The sequence below is a fragment of the Dunckerocampus dactyliophorus genome, chromosome 2 (assembly GCF_027744805.1).
Source record: "Dunckerocampus dactyliophorus isolate RoL2022-P2 chromosome 2, RoL_Ddac_1.1, whole genome shotgun sequence".
Classification (NCBI taxonomy): Eukaryota; Metazoa; Chordata; class Actinopteri; order Syngnathiformes; family Syngnathidae; genus Dunckerocampus; species Dunckerocampus dactyliophorus.
The window spans coordinates 39,062,321-39,084,170 of record NC_072820.1 but is presented as its reverse complement, the minus strand read 5'-3'; the positions used below and the strand labels follow the sequence as shown (position 1 = coordinate 39,084,170).

Genomic DNA, 21,850 nt, shown 5'->3' with positions numbered 1-21,850 from the left:
TGGCTAATGCAATAAAACGTGCTAAGATACCGGATTTTCATTGGTTTAAATTGGTAGGTTGTAGTGTGTAGTTTTTTATGTTTTATAAGCGAGGCACAGAACCATGTGTAGAACTACAATTCCCTACCAACGTTCCCGTTCCAACGCTGCCTAACAGTTGCAGAAGGTCACACGCGTGCTTTTGAACACTAGGGTCGAAAAATTGCTATATGAAATTATAGCTTGTAGGTAGAAACAGTACGCAATTATTCATTTAACTGCTACCGTATTTGTGTAATTCCAATGCGAAATGCACACCAACAATGCGGCGTTTGTTTACCTAGGACAGTTGGACAGAAACATACCCTTGCGTTTCGGTCTTGTTTAGCTAACTTAGCTTTTCCTAGACATACCGTTTACATATAATGGCTGCGATGTTTCAAAGTTTTGCAAGACTCCAAAATCGGTTTGGAAATGCCCTGTCACTCTGTAAAATGCAAAAGAATCGTCAGCCCTTCAAACATGCATTTAAACAGTCATCATCAGCTGCAGCAGGTAAGTAAACATTAGTACAGGTAAGTTATCATTTTCTTATGCTCTGCTACAAGAGTTAAAAGAGCTATTTTTGTTTGCCTCCAGAAAGAAAACGATTTTATCAGGATGTCAGTATTGCCCAAGGTGAAGGTATGTGTAAATGTCTACATTACGGTGGCCATCAGGGGCAAACGCGCAGCAACGTCCATAAATTATCCAAAACCACACAAACGCCAGATGCAACGGGAAAATGCTGCATGTTAAAAATGCTACAATCACAAAAGCTGCAAGATAAAAAAAAAAAAATGCAAAAAGCAGCAAATGCCCAAAACAAACACAAACACAAACTTTACAAACAACTGCATGAGAGAAACCCTGCAAGTTCAGAGATTAAAACGGAAGACTCATGAAAAGGCGAAACGAAAACTTACATTTGTCTTTATGTCTTTTTTAAGCACTTGTCTGTAATATTATGCATTTCACATTAGAATGAGACCAATAAGGCCAAGTGTTTAACAAAGACCTAAATAACCTTATCATTTTGCCTCTTCAAAAGTCAGCCAACTTTCTTTTGGGCATCCCCCTCATATGTTTAAAAACTGACATCCCTCAGGTCTGGCTTCCCTTGTAGCCTAGCAAACTTCCGCTTTGTTCTGTGAACTTGCAGCATTTTTCTCATGTACCGGGAGTTTTGGGGGTTTGTGTGTTTTTGCTATTTGCAGCATTTTTCTTTTGTATTTGTTTTTGATCTTGCAGTGTTTATGTGATTGCAGCATTTTTAATTAGCACCATATCCCCTTTGCATTTGTTTTATGGTGCTTGTCTGTTTTTGGTTTTGGATCATTTTCTTTGTTTGGAGCATTTGGATGTTGCTGTGAGTTTCCCCCAGCCGTCATGCTATGCTCCGAAAAAAAAAAAAAAAAATATTGGTACAACTGAACTACTTCTGTTTTTGAATTGTCTCCTTTAGGAGGTTTATTTGAGATCAACTTAGACCGAAGGAAGCTGAAAACTCCTGGGGGGAAGCTTTTCACAGTGCCAAATGAAGCCCTCGCCATCGCCGTGGCAACTGAATGGGATGCTCAAAAAGACACACTGAAGTTCTATACAATGCACTTGGTATGACTTTTGACTAGATTACTACAAGAAGTACATGTCAAAGATGTATACAATATTAGTGGTGATACTGTGCCCCAAAGCTAAAATTACATTTCAGTGCATTTGCTTGTTTGCTTGCTTTTTTCCTTGCAGACTACACTTTGCAACACTGCTTTGGACAATCCTACACAACGCAACGAGGACCAAATGATTAGTGCTGCTTTAAAGTTTCTGGAGACTGACACTGTTTGGTAAGTGCGTCACTCAAACCTTAGCAAACATACATTTAGTTTCTAACAATGTATATATGGCTATTGTGGAATGATACCCTGTAAAGTCTGATGATTGGATCTCCAAATCCATTCTATTTTTGAACACGTATATAACAAACTGTCATAAGCATTTAAAAAATGTTGTTTGGTGTAGTTACAGAGTAGACGAGCCTTATGGTTTGGTTGAACTACAGAAGAATGAGTGGGATCCTGTACTGCACTGGATTGAAGACAGGTAGCAGACTGGCTTTTGTTTGACACGGTCAGAGTAATGATTTATTGTAACAATAGGTTTGTTATTGCAGCGGTGTAGAATACTTCAACTTCCAGCTAAATAGACTGATGATATTTTTTTTATATAGTGTCTACGCATATATGAATATAGTAAATGACTTTCCATATGTTTATCTATTTAATTGTGTGTCAATTGCAGATATAACGTCATTATCGGCTCCTCATCTAGTATTATGGGCCCTGAGATCCCTGAGGCAACCAAAGACACGTTCCGCCAGCATCTCAAATCCTACAACTTTTGGTCACTGACAGGTAACACATGTGCAAACAAGCGAAACATGAGGATTGTATGGATAAACTAGTTTGTGGTAGAAATTACTGAGACTGTCATTTTGCTGCTGTTGTGGCACAGAAGAAAGGCTCTGTATTAATCTGTATTCTCCCTTGCAGGATTTGAGTACGTGATCACCCAGTTGAAGTCTGTTGTGTTGTCATTTGGGATGATTGACAGACACTTAAGTGTAGAACAGGCTGTGCTGTTGTCAAGGCTAGAGGAGGAATACCAGGTAGGACACAGGATGTGTTTTTTAAATTTTATTCATTAACAGATGCAAACCACTGATTATCAAAAAGAATACCAAGACCCGGCTAGAATACAGAGCTCAGCCTCAAAAATGTATAAGTCCATAAAACCTTTGTCTCAGAATTTTTGAGGCTCGTCTCTGTAATTTTTGGCATCACTTGCTGATGCTTTCCTTGATCTACCTGTTCGCTGTCTGTTATGTAGTACACAAGTGATTTCTGTCTTCTTCAGGACATTCAAAATGAGTATCACCATTTGGCGGCTATGGACAATTTTTATGCAACGGTTCTGATTGATTTTCCGTCTTCTCTCAGATACGCAAGTGCTTGATTTTCACACAGACAGCTCTCTGGTTTTCATGTTGTTTTCGCCTCTAAATGCACAGGCAAATCCTATCCTACCCAATCTCAAACTGCGCTTTCAGCAGTCAGTGCTATTTATTGATTAAATAAGTAATGTAATAGGACACACCGGGGCAACAAAACACACCTGTTAGTCACATGTTCCAATGCTTCTGCTCACAAGAAAAATGAGTGGGTTGAAACAAAAGGTGCTATCTTCGAAGTTGTACATCCAATCCAGAGCTAAATACCTGGAAATCAGAGCTGAAATCTTTCTCTGGTCTTATATTCATCTTTTGATTCGTCCAAATGTTTTCAGTCTACAGCAAACATAAAGGAATTTACCTCACTGTTCCAATACATCTGGTGGAAACTGTATTTTTTTATTTTATAATATGGCTAAAAAAATGTGATATCCACATTTAAAGACAAAAGCTTTGTGTTATTAGTAGAACAATTTCAGCCATATTTCTTTACATTGTGCCGTTTTGCTTTTATTTTTTTTCCCATTTTGGGCTGTTTCTTTTAATTTTAGTTCTATGATTTGGACACCACTATCCTAGATCAAACAGCGCCCTCCTGTGGTTGGCGTACGATGACACTGCAATATTATGAATGACATTTCTCAGCCTTGCCTTTTTGGACAAAAGCAATAACATAAATTGTAAAGAATATATTGTTCCCTTAAATTAGCAGTCTTCTGTCGCTCCCTTCACAGATTCAGCGCTGGGGAAATGTGGAGTGGGCTCACGACTATGACATGTATGAGCTGAGGGCACGCACCGCTGCGGGTGCTCTGTTTGTGCACCTCTCCTCTGAGAGTTTAAGCGTCAAACACAAACTTCTGCAGGACTGAAGGGATGAGTGTAAATGTGCAAGCATCAAGCCAAACTGAAAACCCTTTACGGTGCATGACTCAGATATAGAATATTTGATTGTCTTTTATTGGCTGTGTCTTTTGCCTGTTGTCATCAAAACACATTTACTTGTTTTTGTTTTTTTTTTTTGGGTGGGGGGGGGGTTGCTGTGTTGATGCAACTACTGCCAAGTGTGAGTATCCAGTTTGTTCTCAGTCACTAGGGATCTTCTGGACACTACATGAAGTGAATGGATGCAAATGGTTACATTTCATGACATTACAGTTTACTTTGTCTGCTACTTTGTTTCTGATACAATTTGTTATATGTATCTTTGCCTCACACTTCCTATGTATGAAGGCTCCACAAACTTCTTGAAGTGGTCAGTTGCAACACTGCTACATGTTATACCTTTTGTGCTCTTGATTAAATACTGTCAAATGTGCAGTTATATTATTTATACTTGCATACATACAAATTACAGTGGTGATGCTATACTGTATTGTAAAGCTCAGGCAACATTGCACAGCTGTTGAATTGACATTTCAACACCAAATTATACAGCACTTGCACAGTGTATACAGCCTTATTAAAATCGGAACAAGCGACACTGATAAAACAAAATGAGATTTATTGTCACAACCTTTGAAGCCTTTTATTTACAATCGCTCAGCCCCCAATGACTGACGTCTTGGCTGACCAATTAGACAAAAGGTCAGGATTTGTCCACCAATCACACGGCTATGAGGGCGGGCGATGCAGGTTGTTTCCTGATGTAGCGACATCCCCATTCCTTGAACTGACTTGTTTGTTGACGAGGAAGATGGAGTTCCTAATGGGAAATCCGTTCACTACCGCAGTAGGGCATTGCATTGGTAATGTAACAAGACATCTCGGAAAGGACAATGCGTTAAAATATGCGACAATATTTTAAAAAAGCTAGCTAATCGGCGCGGATGTCATTTACGTGCAAGCTAGCTAAGCTAACGTGAGGGCTCTGACAACTGTCGATGTTAGCCGTTTGGCTAACAAGTAGTAGTAATAGCATCTGGTGTCATTGCTTACGTTACATGTAAGAGAACACACGGCTATTTTGTCGTTTTAGTGCGTATTTTGCCATAGACGGCATGAGCGAGATCATTCACAATCACAACACATCGAATGGCCATAGCTATTAGCCAAGCATTAGTCATCATATCCTAACTCATTCGTTTGTGTGAGGCGTCTTTCATGTCTTTCTTGGCTGCATTTGTCCCCCAGAAAGAGCAACCGATGGCTCACTACAAGCTGAAGACTGGACTCTGAACATGGAAATATGTGACATCATCAATGAAACCGAAGACGGGTGAGCGGACATTAAAAATGAAGCCATTGATTACTTCTCATATGCACAGGTTCCTCCGCAACAAAGCATACCTTACTCATTTTAGTTTGGCACCATTTGCGATGATCTCGTTCTCCGCGAATACGGTGTATGTAATATCTCACTGTTCCATTAACCTTGGACTGTATGATTAAGAAGTTGTGTGTAAAGTCCAGGACTTGTTTGCTTAGTGGGTTGTAAATTGTCTTAGATGGGTCAATCCTTGGCACTAATCTGCATACCAGTTTATAAATACCATACTCTGCTTCTTTCTCTCTGGGTAGTCATGGTATGACTATGAGATCCACGTGATGTTTATATTGTATGAAACCTCCAGAAGAAATAATCCAGAAGTTAATTATTACTGCATGGTTGAAATCATTGACTTATGACTGTATATTGCTGTCAAATGGGGGACAGGATTTCTCCTTATTTAAAGTAGTTTTCGACTGTATATTGCTGTCAAATGGGGGACAGGATTTCTCCTTATTTAAAGTAGTTTTCGAATGTTGTTCTTTGCTGTCATTGTAATGTATATTTGAGGGGTGTTTTCGTTTGCAGGCCAAAAGATGCAATCAGGGCAGTGAAAAAGAGGCTGAACGGCAATAGGAACTACAGAGAAGTGATGCTGACTTTAACGGTTAGTACAGTAGTGAAGCAATGATGATGGTGGTTAACGTCCTACTCACCCTTGAGGTTGCACGATGTCGCATTTAATGAAGGGAAAAGGGAGTCTTGCTGAAGGCTGTCAACTTAGGACATTGTGCTTTTTAACATTCTTAACTGCGATACAAGTGTAAAAAGAGGGTAACCGTTGTTTATTAAAATTTTAAATACGTGTGATGAGGTGACGAGGATGTAAGTCTCACACTTTAAATACATCGGCCTTTGTGGCTTTTGTCTTGAGATTGTCTCTGTTGCCGCCAGGTGCTGGAGACTTGTGTAAAGAACTGTGGCCACCGGTTTCATTCTCTGGTCACCAGCAGGGACTTTGTTGACGGTGTTCTTGTTAAAATCATCTCTCCTAAAAATAACCCTCCCACCATCGTTCAAGACAAAGTACTGGCCCTTATTCAGGTAAGATCACAACAATATTGAAAGAGTGGTTGTTAGGCTAACCAAAGTATTTATGACAGTATGAGCTTTTGCAGTAGTTCACAATGTCTCCACTAATGCTCTGGGAGAGCCTCAAATAAAGTATGAGTGTCTCTAGACTCTTCACCTAGTGAGCAGCTCATGTTGCCAACCTCAGCTCAGGTAACCTTGCAACGCTTTTATTTCAAGGAGGTGACCACTGCATTGACCCAGAGAGAAGCATAGTGTTTGTCAAGCCATTAGGCTAACAAGCTTGTGGCATTAGCATCGTTCATGTATTGTTGATATGTTAAAAGTTGTTTGTATAAGTCCCTCATGCATTTCCAATATCCCTGTCTTGTTTTCCACTGCCAGCCCTTTCTTTACCCATTTAATGGTAACAGTAGCTCACGAATCAAGTCTATAAAATTACTGCATTATTATATCAGTGGATTCATAGTCTTATGACTTATTTCTTGATTTCCTGTTTAAGTTGCACCTAAAGGTTGTTCTTCTGCTTCCCCAGGCATGGGCCGATGCATTCAGGAGCAGTCCAGATCTCACAGGTGTCGTCCAAATCTATGAGGAGTTAAAGCGAAAAGGCATTGAGTTCCCTATGTCAGACCTGGAGACTCTCTCGCCCATACACACACCTCTGCGGGTAAGCAGCTGGTTGTTGAGGAACACGCAAGTCCATATGGTCTAGTAGTCAAATTTGTTGCTTCGTTCCAGACTGCATCCGCACCGGAGGGAGACTCCATTCTACATAAGTACACCACCTCTTCCCAGCCTGCACCACACGTGGTTCCACCAGCCCACCCCACCACCCAGGTTCCAAATATTCACTCGTCTGGAGCAATCAACCCTACACCTGAACAGGTACATTATGAGAATTACTTGCACAGCACAGTGAATATGGGGGCAACATTTTGAGACACACCTCATAATGGATTCATTGATTACTCTGGGGGTGGGGCTGTCCCCATAGAGCCACCTGTAAAGTATTTCTTGAAGTTTTCGATGGCCGTTTTCTGTGCCAAAAAGCAAGGTTTGAGTTTGCTGGAGAAAAACACAATAGCCCTGACCAAAACTCCCTGGTATGAACGAGATGCCTCTGACCTCACAATTGCTGTTTTTAACTGACAAAAATTTCCACAGATGCATTTTAAAGTCGTTTCAGACCATACGCTGCAAAACATGGACCAACTATTATTTTTTCCTATAGGTGTAGTGTGCCTTCCACATGAAAACAATGTATTTTTTAAAAATCATGTCTATGTATTCAAACTGATTTTTAAACAGAGTTGCTTTTATTTCCCTGACAGATTTGCAGACTGCGAAGTGAGCTGGATGTTGTTCGAGGCAACACGAAGGTCATGTCAGAGATGCTGACTGAGATGGTTCCTGGACAAGAGGACGCTTCAGACTACGAGTTACTCCAGGCAAGGAGAGAAGCACTTAAGCAAATCTACGGTAATGCTTTCGCATGCATCTTATTGCCTTGTGCACCACTGTTGTGCATTCAGGAGCTGAACAGGACTTGCAGAGCCATGCAGCAAAGGATAGTGGAGCTCATCTCCTGTGTCTCCAACGAGGCGGTGACTGAGGAGCTGCTACACGTAAACGACGATCTCAATAACATCTTCTTGCGCTATGAAAGGTGAAAGCACTTAATGCCGCCTCACACGTTACTATCTGCATACAGGATCAACACATCATCACCATTTTCCCTGTGTCCTGTCCTTGTCTGCATCAGATACGAGAGATTCAGGTCTGGAAGGTCGACAGCTCAGAGTGTCAACAATGGGGTGAGCTGATGCTACCAGTACACACACCACTGCATGATGTGGCTCATTTGTTGACATCACAACCTTTCGTTGTTTATTGTGGACTTGAATGTAACCAGCAGTCAGTCACATCACTGATATTCAGGCCTAATTAACTGGAAAACTCAACAAAGACACATGGTCTTCATTGCACACTTCTTATACACACAATGCTCAGTTCTGGCTGACAATGTAAAAACCAATATAGGTATTTTAGGGGAAAAAAAGCTCCACTCTTAAGCAAAACCCACAATACAGATTTACTCTATCTACAGACATCCCCACACTGTTAATAACAACAATATGTACCTTTCTTGGGTTTCATGTTAATAAGGTACCGTGTTTTTTCCAGTTGCCATGTCACTGTCACCCTCCAGGCATGCTAGTTGTATTCACTTGTCTTTTTTCTATTTTTCTGTCCCCTTGTTTCTTTGGCTAGCTGAGACAGGCAAGTATGAAAACAGTGTAGAGCTACCTAATGGACCAGATTGCTCTGTTAATTTTGACCCAACACGGACATTTAAAACGTGGTATTTTTCACCCCGTAAGGCATGTGTTGTCTATGAAGCCCCAAGCAGCCGATGACCCGATGGACCTGGACACTGACACTTTTAGATTACAATTAAATCAGCGTGTCCATTAGTCATGGTGTCAGGAAAATCCCTCCTTCTACACACTGTAACCATCTATGCCCTATTCTTTTCCTTTTTAACTATTCTTAAGGGGGGTTTTATGAAGAAAAATAAAACAGGCTTGGTGGTACACATGTTAGACCTCTTACTAAATTTTAAAAGTTGCAGAAGTAGTGTAGAACCCCTTAAGAAACAGTTTTTCCATTCTCCCCTAAAGCTGCTTTTTTTTCCTCACATCAATGATGCATGTGTCTTTGTAGCATAATTGTCGTCCTCAGTGGGCGTGAACACTTTCTCTGAGGAACTCCTTTTTTTCCAATTGATTTGTTGTGGATGCACATTGTTGTAATCCATTCAGCGATGTGGGTTTCTCCTGCGTCTCCAGGTCCTAAGTGAAGCCACAGAGGACACCCTTATAGATCTGGGACCCGCCTCCCCAGCGGTGGTCAGCAATATGCCGAATGCAGCCCCTAGCAGCTTGCCTGCAAATGTCACCGCCACCACAGCAAGACCATCCTCCCCGACCACTTTAGCATCTTGCCTGGCTGGACTCGGTATGTCTATTTGTTATATGGATGCATACAGTATATGGATTGTCTGTCACTTGTGTAAATAAGCTGTGCATGTCGGTCCTGTATAATAGTAGATGGTGAGGTGTGTTTATGTTCTCTGCAGATGTGGGCACAGACAGCGTCAGCAATACCCTAAGCTCTTTGTCTAGCTGCAAACCTCCACCCTCTCAGGACGAGTTTGACGTCTTTGCCCAAACCAGGACTGGGGCGCTCCCTGAACCTCCCAAGATGTAAGGCACACTAATGAATTAGCAGAAATACTCTTTACATGTCAGATCTGTGATGATAGTTATTTATGTCATGGCTCTTCCTGTCTCAGACCACCAGCAGAGGACAACTGTGATCCTGGATCTCTTGCCCCGACTGTGAATGTCCAACAGCAAAGCACAGCAGCGGTGAGTACCATTTGAAAGTATTTGAATTATACATGTTTGTGTTGCAACAGTCTGCACCGTGAAGCATAGACACTGCCAAATGCAACTAATTTAGCCAACAAATGGAAAAAATAGCTATTTTTAGCAGCATCTATATACGAATATGGTCATTAGTGATTGGTTGTTATTTTTAGCAACTACAAATCAAACAAATTTGAATTACCGCAAATGCTCCAATTGAAGCCACTATTCAAGTAACCACTGAGTGTCCTACGGTTGCCGGGTGCATGGTCTACAAAACTTAGGTACTTACCAATTAAAACATTGGTTCTGTTGTTGATTGACACTCCGTCCTCTTTGCTGTTTGAGTAACGAAACGCCGTGGCTATAATTAGAGCATTTACTATATACTAGTACAGTGGAACCTCAGTTTTCCCTCAGTTAGCGTCCACACCGGTTAACGTGGTTTTTGGTTATCCTTGAATAGTTACACCAAAATCTTTCCCCGGTTTGCATATATTTTCCGCTAAGCAGACACTATGGTGCATGTATTGTCGTGTTATTAATACAATGCGTGTTATTATAGCAACACAACACTGTCACCTGTCTTATGTCGTCAGCGGTTGACTCTGTAGTTCTTTGCTAACTGAGTTATGCCACAAGTCTCAAAAATGTCAACATCAAAAATGTTTTTACAGTTTTACATGCAGAAAACAATTCTAGATGCATATAAATGAAAGCGAGAAATGAACATTTCAAGTTACTTTTACCTGAAGTCATGATGACATGTTGCCAAAGACACAATGTGGCAGCAAGATCAACACAGGCACCACCACCGTAGTGGTTCTCTTAGGGATGCTCCAATCATGGTTTTGTACTGCCAATTCCGATAGTGATCAACCATGAGTGAAATTTGCCGATACCGATCAAATGGACTAGCTGTAAATTTTTCAATGTATGTATGATTGGTGCTATTGGCCAGGGGTGCTGCGTGTGGCAAACGTTAGGACAATTCCAAGATCCCCTGACTGCCAAAAATAGGTAATTATTAAAAAATAAAAAGGTGGGGGGCCAACGTGATTTTTTTTTTTTATGTGCCCAGAGTTGCTGGTTGCACCCCGGCTTTGGCTATTTGATATATAAAAAGGAACCATAAAATCACCATAATTAAGACCAAAACTTAATTTACTTCTGCAAAAGAACATATATCACTGGTGAAACTTAAGAGAATGAGACGACTTCTTCAAGGAGACTTTGGATGTGAGAGTACATTGGTGGAGCCGTCAGCGAACCCGTTGTCTTCCACGGCCTTTCGGCGTTGAAAGGCCGACGCTTTTCCACGGAAATCGACCGATATTGATCGATGACCGATAGATGGGAGCATCCCTAGTTTATTATCTTCTTTATGAAATGCTGACACTTGTAATGTTATTTGGCTCTATTTTGGGTTATTTTGCAGTCGTGATCACCAGAAAAGCATAGACTTAAGGCAGGGCTGTACTCTTAGCCTATTCACTAGGAGCACAGGTGCTCCTAAATTAAAAGAATTAGGAGCACAGAAAAAATGTTGGAGCAATGTGAAATTTCATAAATAACACAATTTTATTAACACTCAAACAATGTACTCAGTAACCCACGTGCACTCATACGTATATAAACACAGTGCCATGACAACACCTATGGTATATCTCCCTGGGACTGCGGTCCACAAATATTAATGTATCATACATAGTCTAGCATGTTACTTGCTGTACACACGTACTAAGCGACACATACATGACTGACATCACATCACATGCAATTGCATTACTAATGGCCACTTATCACACTGCACAAAAAGAACTGTATTGATATCAACTCAAACGACGACAACGTCAGGTAATATTTTCCAATAATAATAATAATAATAATAATATTACCTTACATTTATAAATATAGTGAATTTCTAAACCAAAGCAATGTAATGTCATTCTAGATTCTTAGATGCATCGTGATGCGGATATTGATTATTAATCGATTCATAAATGTCAACAATCGATGCTGATGGAACAAAGAGACGGAAAGCGGAAGTGCCGCCCGGACAGTTTATGGTGGTGCACCTAAGTGTAAGACGGTGTCACTGTGTAATACGTAACTGGAACGCAAACAGTCCGTGCATACGCAAGGACTACGTCGCTTCCTCCTATAGCTAATGTTTACGACAGCGCTTCTGCGACATCACGTGCTGTTGTCGTTTTTTTTAAATGCATGAACATAAATGGTCAATAACCATACTTCATATATGTAATATGTTAGGAGGTTATTTCATAAGTGACTCTTGTTAAAATGCTTCTTTAGCATGGGGATGTTTCTATCGTCTTATCACATCCACCAAGACTGAGCTACGTAAAAACTTAAGCAATGCACGTAGAACATATCCGGTTACATGTAACACACATAAATAAGTAGAATAAAATACATAAAATGCAGTTATATTTCAATGTAAACAACCATAAGTAGAGTGTAATGATGAATTAATCTAGAGGATTCAGCCTTTTCATTTTTTTTTCTAAACGGGGAAATACCATTCATCCAAACATATCTTCCTAGCAAGTGCTTTTGTGTGTGTTTTTTTTTTAGTGGCAAAAAAAAACAACTTAAAATAAATAATTGATGGAACAAAGAAAAGAGCTTATAAATTGTCCACTTGCACCATGGGTATGATATAAGAATAAAAAGTAAAGATTATGTTGTTATTTCTCAAATTTCTATCTATCTTAATAACATTTTTGGGAGTGGAGAGGGGACGTATGTTGCTTGCTGCCGTAATAGGTCGATGGATGGTGTAGATTACACATGCCTAACATGTGCCTGCCGAAAAATAGGCCGACGCATTCTGTGTAGATCCCAGTTGAACCGATTCCATTCCGGGTACCTATTGTGCTGTGACAACTACCAGAATGGTTGAGCCTAAACTCCGACCTGCACCCGCTGGATTTAAAGCAAGCGTCTGGAAGCACTTTGGCTTTCACATAGTTGAAGGTAAAGATGAGCTGGACAAGAGCCAGACAATATGAAAGCTTTGTCATACAAGCTTAAAATATTTTGGGAACACGACAAATATGAGAAACCACATAGCACGTTTCCACCCAAACCAGGAGGAAAAACAGCCAGCTGAAGTTGCTGCCAACCAGAGAACCATTGAGCAGGTGATAACTACTTTTTCCAACCAACTTGGAAAAGGCGAAGCGGATCACAAAGTAATTGCAACTTTTATTGCGAAGGATTTGTGGCCGTATTCGGTTGTTGAGAAGCAGGGTTTTCGTGCTTTGCACTTTGGAACCCAGAAACAATGTCCCATCGCAACGTTATTTCACTGACACTGCGGGGTCAAGTGCAGAAATCGATATTTTGTATGAAAGCTGTTTTTGACTTTGCTACACAGCAAAAAATCTTATTTTGTCAAAGATTCTATGCTCAGGATTTTAGTTTGAAATCAGAAGTCTATTATTTATTTGTGAATAATGGCAGATTTTTAATGCTGGTTACTTAGAATATGCTGTTAATTTTATACATGCTGCTACTGATGCGCTTTACTTTTCTTGCTCGGTCTTTGCAATGGGAAATATGTTGGTCGATGTAACCTTCCAATTATGAAAAGATAATAGAAGTAAATGAATCTGTTTCATGGTTATTTTAATTGTGGATCATTACAAATATGCTTTGTTTTAGTAGTACACAGTGAGTAAAAAGAAATTTATATATAGAAAAAAAATTATACACAAAAAAATTTACAAACTATTTCACTTTGCATGGACTTTTTTCATGAGCACAATGCAAATGAAAGGGTTGAAACACATCTTCACCTTTAATTCATCATTTATATGTATTTATATGCATTTAGATTTTTTTCTGCATATAAAACTAAATTTAAAACAAAAAAAAAACATGTTTTGCATTTGGCTTTTTGGAATGGATTAATTGGACTGACATTATTTCTTATGGGAAACATTTATTTGTTTAGAGTTGGACCTTCTGGGATGGATTAAAGATGTTAACCAAGTAGGCCTGTCACAATAGCAATTTTTGGTGGACAATAATTGTACTACAAATTACCGTATTGTCGATAATCGATATCATTGGCAAATTTTTTTCAATTATTATATGGCATAATAATGAAAGTACATGGTATCAAAAGCACTACATTTTAATTTCTCAAGAGTATTTAACATTGTAATTGGAATGTCAAGAGCTTTTAAATAAGTTAAACATAATAAATTAATTAAACAAAAAAGGCAAAAAAAAAACTCAATGAAAATAAAATGGACTCAAAACACGTCCTGGCATAACACGTCCTCTTTCACTCGGTTATAGAGTTCAGGAATTGCTGTTTGTGACATGTATTCATACTGTTTGTCAAACATTTCTAACATTTACCGAAATGTTGGCTGTTCAACCGTATTGAAAGGTTGCATATCTTTTGCAATGTAGCGAGCAACACCGTCTGTAACCGTGCAGCATTTTGCAGTGTTTGTTTGTATTTACTTCACCAAACAAACACCTCAGTCAGCGTTGGTCGTATCGCCCATCTTCCTCGTCACCTCTTTCGAATGTGACATATCGTTGTTCATGCGCTCACCTTGTTCATTCTGTTTCAAACCAAAATATTCCCAAAATGGGGCTGTGGCATTCACCTTACAAACATGCACCTTCATTCATTTTAGCGTATGCTGGCTCACGGGGTTAACTGGCTGCTAGCACTCTGTGTATCCATTTACTAATATCCCCGCTTCATATAATGTCTGAGAGGAGGGTTCAGTCTCTGCGTTCATTCCACTGGGGCACCAACATGTAGAGTGAAACCTCTTGTCATCCAGCCTGTGTGGTAAACAGAGACGAAAAAAATGCATGCGTGCACATCGATTTATTGGCCGGCAAAAATATTGACTTCATTTTTTTTTTTTTTATCGTTCGATTAATGATTTATCGATTATCGTGACAGGCCTATAACTAAGGTTCCACTGTATTTCATTTGCCTATGTGCTCTCTGTGGTTTAAAATGTGTCCCACTTCCACATTTTAAGCTTTTATTTGCACTGTTTTTCATCACAAAATGTTTTGTTAAGTTGCATTGAGTTCATACCAAATGAGTCATTCATATTTGTTTTTGGGGCTGGGTTTTGTTTTCTTTTGTGGCTTTGCTTCCCTCAATGGCCACCCACGGCGGTTTTGATGTCGCCCCCTAGTATGTTGGAGGCCAGTCCTCTGTCATGGATGACATAGAGGAGTGGCTAAGTACTGATGTGGTGAGCCCATCATGATTTTTTGTTTTATTTCTGTGTCATTTTTCCTTTTTCATACTGTTTTATCCTTCATGCTCTTATTATTTAAGTAACACAATCCTCTCACATTTGTTTTTCCTCTGACCTATCACATTCTAGTTAACTTTGATGACCCTTTTTTTCGGCACAGCACCTGACATTAACAGCATTTTGTAGAAAATGAGCATCAATGAAGCATTCTTGATTTATCTGCCCTCAGTCCTAAGACGCTAATGGTTCTTTAAGTCAGAAGTTAAGTTCAACTTAACTTCTGACAAAGGAGTATTTGGGCCCCACCGAAAAGACAAAAATAAAGTAAATATGAGAATGATTCAGTCATTTATTTTGTACTGTAGAATTACTAAAATGCAAATGTAACTACAAAAGTAATGTTAAAACTATACAAGGATAAAGTAAAATTGTTCTGAGAATAAAGTTTTAAGACTAAAAGCATAATCCACAAACAATTTATTTTAATGTTGTTTTTTCTGACATTCTCATATAATGACAACTTCATCTAAAAAAAAAAAAAAAAAAGATTACTACTTTAGTATCACATTGTTACCATTTTTTGTGTGTTATTATGACTAGGCCTGTCAGGATAATCGATTAATCGAACAATAAAAAAAAAAAAACAACAAGTAGATAATTATGACGCCCTCAATAAATTGACATGTGCATGTATGCATGTGTGTTTCATCTGCTCGTTTCTCTGTGCTACGTAGGCTGGATGACAAGAGGGTTTACTCTGCATCTGTCTGTGTGGATTGGTTCTATAGTGGAATGAACAGAGAGCGTGAACCCTCATCTTATTCAACCTTGTTGTGGCGCGGGGCTACTAGTGAGAGGCTACAGAGGGTTAGCAGTTAGCTTCTTTAGGCAGAATACGCTAACATGAATGAAGGCACAGAAGCGATGGTTTCTGAGGCAAATGCCACAGCCAACAGCCCCGATGTGGGAATATTTTGGTTTTAAACAGAATGAAGACGGTGAGTGCGTGAGCACAGACAGTGGGGGAAAAAAAGCCTTCGTCCCGACAGTCAGCGCTTAATCGAGGAGGAGTTTGGTTGGCAAATATAAACAAAACAGTTCAAAATGGTGTGCGCTCACAGACAGTGTCTCTCGCTGCATTGCAAAAGAAATGCCACTATTCAGTACGGTTATATGGCACATATGACACTTCTGTGTCAAGCTAATGTGGCTCACACAGGTACACTATACTTGAGTACCATCTAGTGGTTCAATTGTGAATTAAACCTCTGATGACAATAATGAAAAAATTGTCTGAAAAAATGTTGTCGATAATTTATCGTAGCAGAATTATCGACCAGCAAAATGTGTTATTGTGACAGGCCTAGTTATGGCTTTATTCTCCTAAAAAATAAAAAGGTTACTATGGTAGCATTACAACTTTGTCCCTGAATGTTATGACTTCATTCTCATAGCAATACAACATTTTGTCATAATACTGCAACTTTATTCTCCTAATAACTTTTTCCCCCAAAAAACTTTGAACATGTAACTTTATTCCGCTAAGAGGTTTTTTTTCAGAAAAGATGGCCTTATTTATTTCCCCTTTTTTTTCTAAATATTTTGAAATTTTTGTCAATCCCATACTTTTTTGTAATACAGTGGTACAGTGGTGCTTTGTGGTGTCATTAATCCGTTCCAGAAGGGCCGACTTAAACCAAAATGGACTCTAACCAAACCAAATTTCCCCATAGAAAATAATGTAAATCCAATTAATCCGTTCCAGACACTCAAAAATGTTAAAACAAAACATATTTTATAGATGATAATTCTAATTGAAAATGATGCAATAATGATTACACAAAATCATTGCAAATCACAAATGAATGGACAACTGAACATTTTAAAATCACTTTACCTAGTTTTTTTGTGGGGGAAACCCCGGACAAAACCATTAATTAACAAAATAAACATATTATTCTGCTGCAACCACAATTTGCAAAAATGTAAAAAATATGTAAAACTAAATATCAGTGTTCTAGAACTAATCAACATATACCTTGTCGTTTAATATAGAAAGTGGGCCGAGGGGGAAACATTTTGTCTTGGCCGCGTGATCCAAGCCGCTGGCGTAAACAAACCAGACGGTATTTTGGACGCTAAACAAGCAGGTGAATGCGGGCCAAGGCAAAATCTTAGCAAAAATTTTAATGGGAAAATGTGCCAACCGGGGCAGACGTTAACTGAGGTACCACTGTACTGCAACCTCAAGTTTTATAACATTGCAACTTAAAAAAAAAATAATATTATGACTTCATTCATATGACGTCTTACAGCTTTATTTTACTTTGTAATTTCAATAATTTTTTTTTTCTTTTAAGTGTGTCCCTCATACACCAGTGTAAGAAACAAAGGTGCATGCTTCTGCATCTAGTCAGTTTATGCTCATTTTACACAAATATGCGATCCAACATGCCTCCAATATAACCAGCTCTGGGTTTGTGGATATTTAATTCACTAAATGCACTATGGTACACTATGTTTTGATTAACACCTTTGGCTGAGTGCTAATTGGCTGGGAAGGGGGTCCTTGTCAGTATATTCAGTTAATAAAATCTAACAGGTGAGTGTGAATTAGTGAAGAATGCTTGCATGTTGCTTCCACTATGAACTGGAGTGTGCTTTCTGTGTTAAGTGTCACATATAAAACACTATCATCTCATGATCCACAGAAAGGAGATGAAGGGGAGGAGGGTGTGACCAGCGAAGGTAAGGAACTACAGTCGTGCCTCGTTTATTGCGGTTCATTGGTTCCGCGATATAGTATTCAATGTTAATAAATGGAATATTTTCGTAGGTAGAGCATAGAAAACCTGACGTTGCGCAACTCCCATGCTGCAGGGACCTGAGACGGCAGCGAGCGAGCTAACCAGTTAGCCTCGAATTTATTTCTTCTAAACTTAAGAAGCCAAAAACGTACCACTTCCACACGGAATGGGTGGAGAACTTTTTTCACTCTGTCATGTCAGACATGCCATGGCTGACTTCATGACTTCATGCTAGTGATGTGCGGAGATTGATACTTCTGATACCAGATCTTCATGCTTTAAAATCGATTCTCAAATCAACATATTGATACTTTTGATAGTTCACTCATTTGAGGTAATCTATATCATTAACAGGAGCACAGTGGAAAGAAACTAAATTATGAGATTTTGTCTAAATGATAGAGTGTTGGTGGGAACTACTTTTTCTTCCGACTGCGTGTAATGCGTAAGTGCGGTGGCACACTGCTCAGTCAGTCGGTCTTAGTCTGTTGACACGATGTCTGATTTGTAAATGGAGCCATGTGTGAATCGTGAATAAAGTTGAAAGTCTTAAAAATGTATGATTTTATTTCATTGGATTTATTTTACTAATTTTCTTTTTTGTATTTGTTTAAAATTCCATTTTCACATATTAGACATATTTTTGTCCTCTTTTTCTGTCATTGTATCATTAGTTTGGATATATTGTATATAATTTTGAATCAAATACACTACTTTTTCAAATTTACCAGACACATTAGGTGTAATTTGCACAAAGTGTCGGTATCGGATCAGTATCGCCGATACAAGCCTAAATTTTACTCGGTATCGGACCGGAAACAAAATCAGTGGTGTCGCACCTCACTACTTTATGTAGTATTAAGGTAATGTAATGGACTACCACCTAAAGACCAGAATACTACATATCACTTGTATTTCAACATGTTTTGACTAATAACGAGACAGCGATCATTTATTAAATCATTCATTTCTGAATTCATTTCCACGATATAGTGAGGGAGTGATAATCAACTTGAGATATTGCGACAGATACAGTACTTGGTTCTTGTGTGTGCGCGTTTGTGCAGATTTAAAAAAAAATTGCCTTCTTGCAGAGTTTGACAAGTTCCTGGAGGAGCGAGCCAAAGCTGCAGAGGCGATCCCCACCCTGCCGTCTCCGCCTACTGGCGACCCGGGCGCAGCGCAGGGAACCCCCAGCCGCAAGAAGCAAGAGAGATCGGAGGGCGCTTTGTTTGCCATGTAGAACGAAAAACAAATCCATCACACTATTTAAATCCACTACAGAGTTTTATCTTCATTGAAAGGGAACCTAAAAGGGAAAACCTAACAAAAGCGGTCTATTTTCATAATGTTAAAAAGGTGACGGACCAGCATTGTAGTCCCTTCCCTGTGTGTTTGTGAAGGGTTTTCATGCTAGTCTGTTGACATTTCTAAATGATGTGTGCCCCTTTGCGTCTCCTAGCATGCATTAACACATAAGTCATTTACTTTTTTTCCAAGCGCTACTCTCCAGTTTGCTAAGTATTCCTGCAGGAATATTGTGTTTCCGTTCAGTCCCTCTGCAAATCAGCATGAGTTGTAAATCTGTACATGACAAATGTCCTTTTCTGGGTATATTTTAAGCTGCATATGTATGAAAGAGATTTATTAATATTCAGTAGATTTGTGGAGGTGGGGGGGGAAAAAAAGGGAAGGGCGATGGGTTCATGTTTCCTGGCTGCTGTATCTTTAGGGATGTGCCCAACCCTGCTGAGCTTTTTTCACAATGAGAAGGGAGTTTACTTTGGCATACATGCAGCACAGTAGTGTGTGATATTTGGGGTCCAATCTGCCTTTTTCTGTCTTGTAGTTTGCTGTGTTGGTCACAATGTGCTGAGACTTGTTAAGCCTAAAGTTGCTGTTTATGTCTTTGTTTTCTAGTAAGCATTTTTGGCCAACTGTATCCTATTTTTGTGACCCGAAATAGTCTTGAGGACCAAATGTGTTCCATCATCTGGATGAATCCCATGATTACATCACAATCTCTGCATTTCCTGTATACACTGACCTTTTCAGTACCTCTAGCTGTTCCCCAGAAATGAGCTCGGGCGCTGCAAACGAGACATTTTACTCTCGACTTGAAAATAAACGTGTTCCATGCACCTGGAGCAAGCGTGCACTTGAACTTGTACTGTAAATCAGCAAGGGACAAGCACTTGTGGATGTCATTAATTCAAGAATTTCCCTTGAGATGAGTATTTTAAATAGTTTTATTGTTATGTAAGGAATATAATTCTAATTCATGAAGGGACGTGTTTATTTTTGAGAGATGTTTTCTACAACGCTGCTGGCTGATGCATTGTGTTATGCGGTTGTTGTGTGTTGAATGTAAACACTTGAGTTTATAAGGGTAGAGTCACATGAAGGATTCATCTTTTTTTTTTTTAAGCTGACTTCCTCTCCTCGCAAAGCTTCTCCTCTTTGTTCACTAAAGACGACACATTGTTCAGTCCGTTTGTGCCAGTGTAACCTTCTTGTTGGCGATTTGTAAGCGGATCCCAGATCCCAGGGTACAGACAGGAACACTGTGTTTCTTTGTGCATCACTTGATACCAAGAAGAGAGGAGATGCAGAGTGTGATGCTTCGTTTCTCTTTCTGTTGCTTGACTCCTGCATGAACGCTTAATAAATGAAATGTTGGCAGTGTGCCCTCCTTATGAGTTGTCTTTCATTGATAAGCCGAACAAACTGAGATGACCTGTAGTAAACCCATGCCTATAAGCCCCCTTTGCCGCCTTTATTCCTCCCCTGCCTCTCTCAGGAGGCCGGTGGGCCCCACAGCAGGGGCTTCCCCATTGGTTGCCTGGTATCGCCTCATCCTACAACATGGCCCCCCTCTCGTTGGGCTCTTGTCTCTGGAGGGAATATGTTTTCCCAGTCATAAAGGAAAGCAAGGCGTGTCAAGTCACCAATGTGCACCGGGAGCCACATTTGGACGATTACACTTTAACAGTCCCTGCTCAGCTTGGTGGATTGTGTCCTAAAAAGGTAAATGTTTTTTTTGACAGGACTCAAAATGTCAAAAATGCTTCAAAGCGTTAATATTACATTAACGTACACTATTATTACGCTTGCAGCTTTTCACAGCATTCTGGAGGAGGCTCCACCATGTTTCCAAGTCTAACTTCCCTTCTGCTGACCCCACTCATGTTTATAGCACCCCCTGCTGGGTGGACAGCGTTAATGTCTTCAAGCGTGACAGTGGCTGGAGCTGTGGTGCATTGTAGTTGCATTGCATGTCAATTAAACACAGTGCAATGTTCCTGCTCTGCAACACAGAGCTTGGTCTTTACACAACTCAAAGCACTGTGCTTTTAATTGCTTGATTTATTCATTTATTTATTTACACCTAATGAGATCCAATACAAGAGCTGTATCAAAAAAATAACCCTGTAAAAATACAATAATGCTGCGCGTTTGGGGTTTTAATCTAACAATAGTTTTATTATTGTGGTTGAAGAGCATGTTGACCACACAGTCTCAGTCAGGAGATCAGGAAGACGTGTTCGAATCTCCGTTGGGCATTTCTGTGTGGAGTTTGCATGTTCTCCCCTTGTGTGTGTGGGTTTTCTTCGGGTACTCCGGTTTCCTCCCACATTCCAAAAACATGCATGTTAGGTTAATTGGAGACTCTAAATTGTCCATAGGTATGAATGTGAGTGTGAATGGTTGTTTGTCTATATGTGCCCTGCCATTGGCTGACGACCAGTCCAGGGTGTACCCCGCCTGTTCACCCGAAGTCAGCTGGGATAGGCTCCAGCATGCCCCCACAACCCTAATAGAAAATGGATGGATGGATAATGAGAAAAACAAAACAAAATAAAGTTGCCATTTTTGGAAAATTAGGTAGCTTATGGGAATAAAGTCATAATATTATGAGAAGTCATAATATTACGAGAAGAAAATTTACAAAGATTATTTAATAAAAAAAGTTGAAACTTTCTGCTAAAATCAGCAAAAATGGAAAAAGAGCA

The 21,850-nt window shown here is 39.6% G+C and overlaps 2 protein-coding genes across 4 annotated transcripts; both read left to right on the top strand.

Annotated features, from left to right (window-relative positions):
* Positions 1–125: 125 nt before the first annotated feature.
* atpaf2 (ATP synthase mitochondrial F1 complex assembly factor 2) lies at positions 126–4,344 on the top strand. Its single transcript, XM_054768466.1, has 8 exons — positions 126–534; positions 619–663; positions 1,484–1,632; positions 1,765–1,862; positions 2,038–2,118; positions 2,317–2,429; positions 2,568–2,683; positions 3,760–4,344. Exons 1-8 carry the CDS (start codon positions 405–407, stop codon positions 3,895–3,897), a joined length of 870 nt encoding a protein of 289 aa, XP_054624441.1. The 5' UTR covers positions 126–404; the 3' UTR covers positions 3,898–4,344.
* A 301-nt stretch (positions 4,345–4,645) lies between these two features.
* Positions 4,646–20,533, top strand: tom1l2 (target of myb1 like 2 membrane trafficking protein). Of its 3 annotated transcripts, none has more exons than XM_054756282.1 (15): positions 4,646–4,773; positions 5,159–5,243; positions 5,823–5,901; positions 6,189–6,338; positions 6,862–6,996; positions 7,068–7,214; positions 7,661–7,777; positions 7,862–7,995; positions 8,092–8,143; positions 9,179–9,347; positions 9,469–9,595; positions 9,685–9,760; positions 14,965–15,024; positions 17,742–17,778; positions 18,932–20,533. In XM_054756282.1, the coding sequence occupies exons 1-15, from the start codon at positions 4,722–4,724 to the stop codon at positions 19,078–19,080; spliced, it is 1,569 nt and encodes a 522-aa protein (XP_054612257.1). In that variant the 5' UTR covers positions 4,646–4,721; the 3' UTR covers positions 19,081–20,533. The 3 variants fall into 3 exon arrangements, with proteins under 3 accessions (XP_054612257.1, XP_054612268.1, XP_054612275.1); XM_054756300.1 differs by having other exon boundaries at positions 4,681–4,757; XM_054756293.1 differs by lacking the exon at positions 14,965–15,024.
* Positions 20,534–21,850: the final 1,317 nt, after the last annotated feature.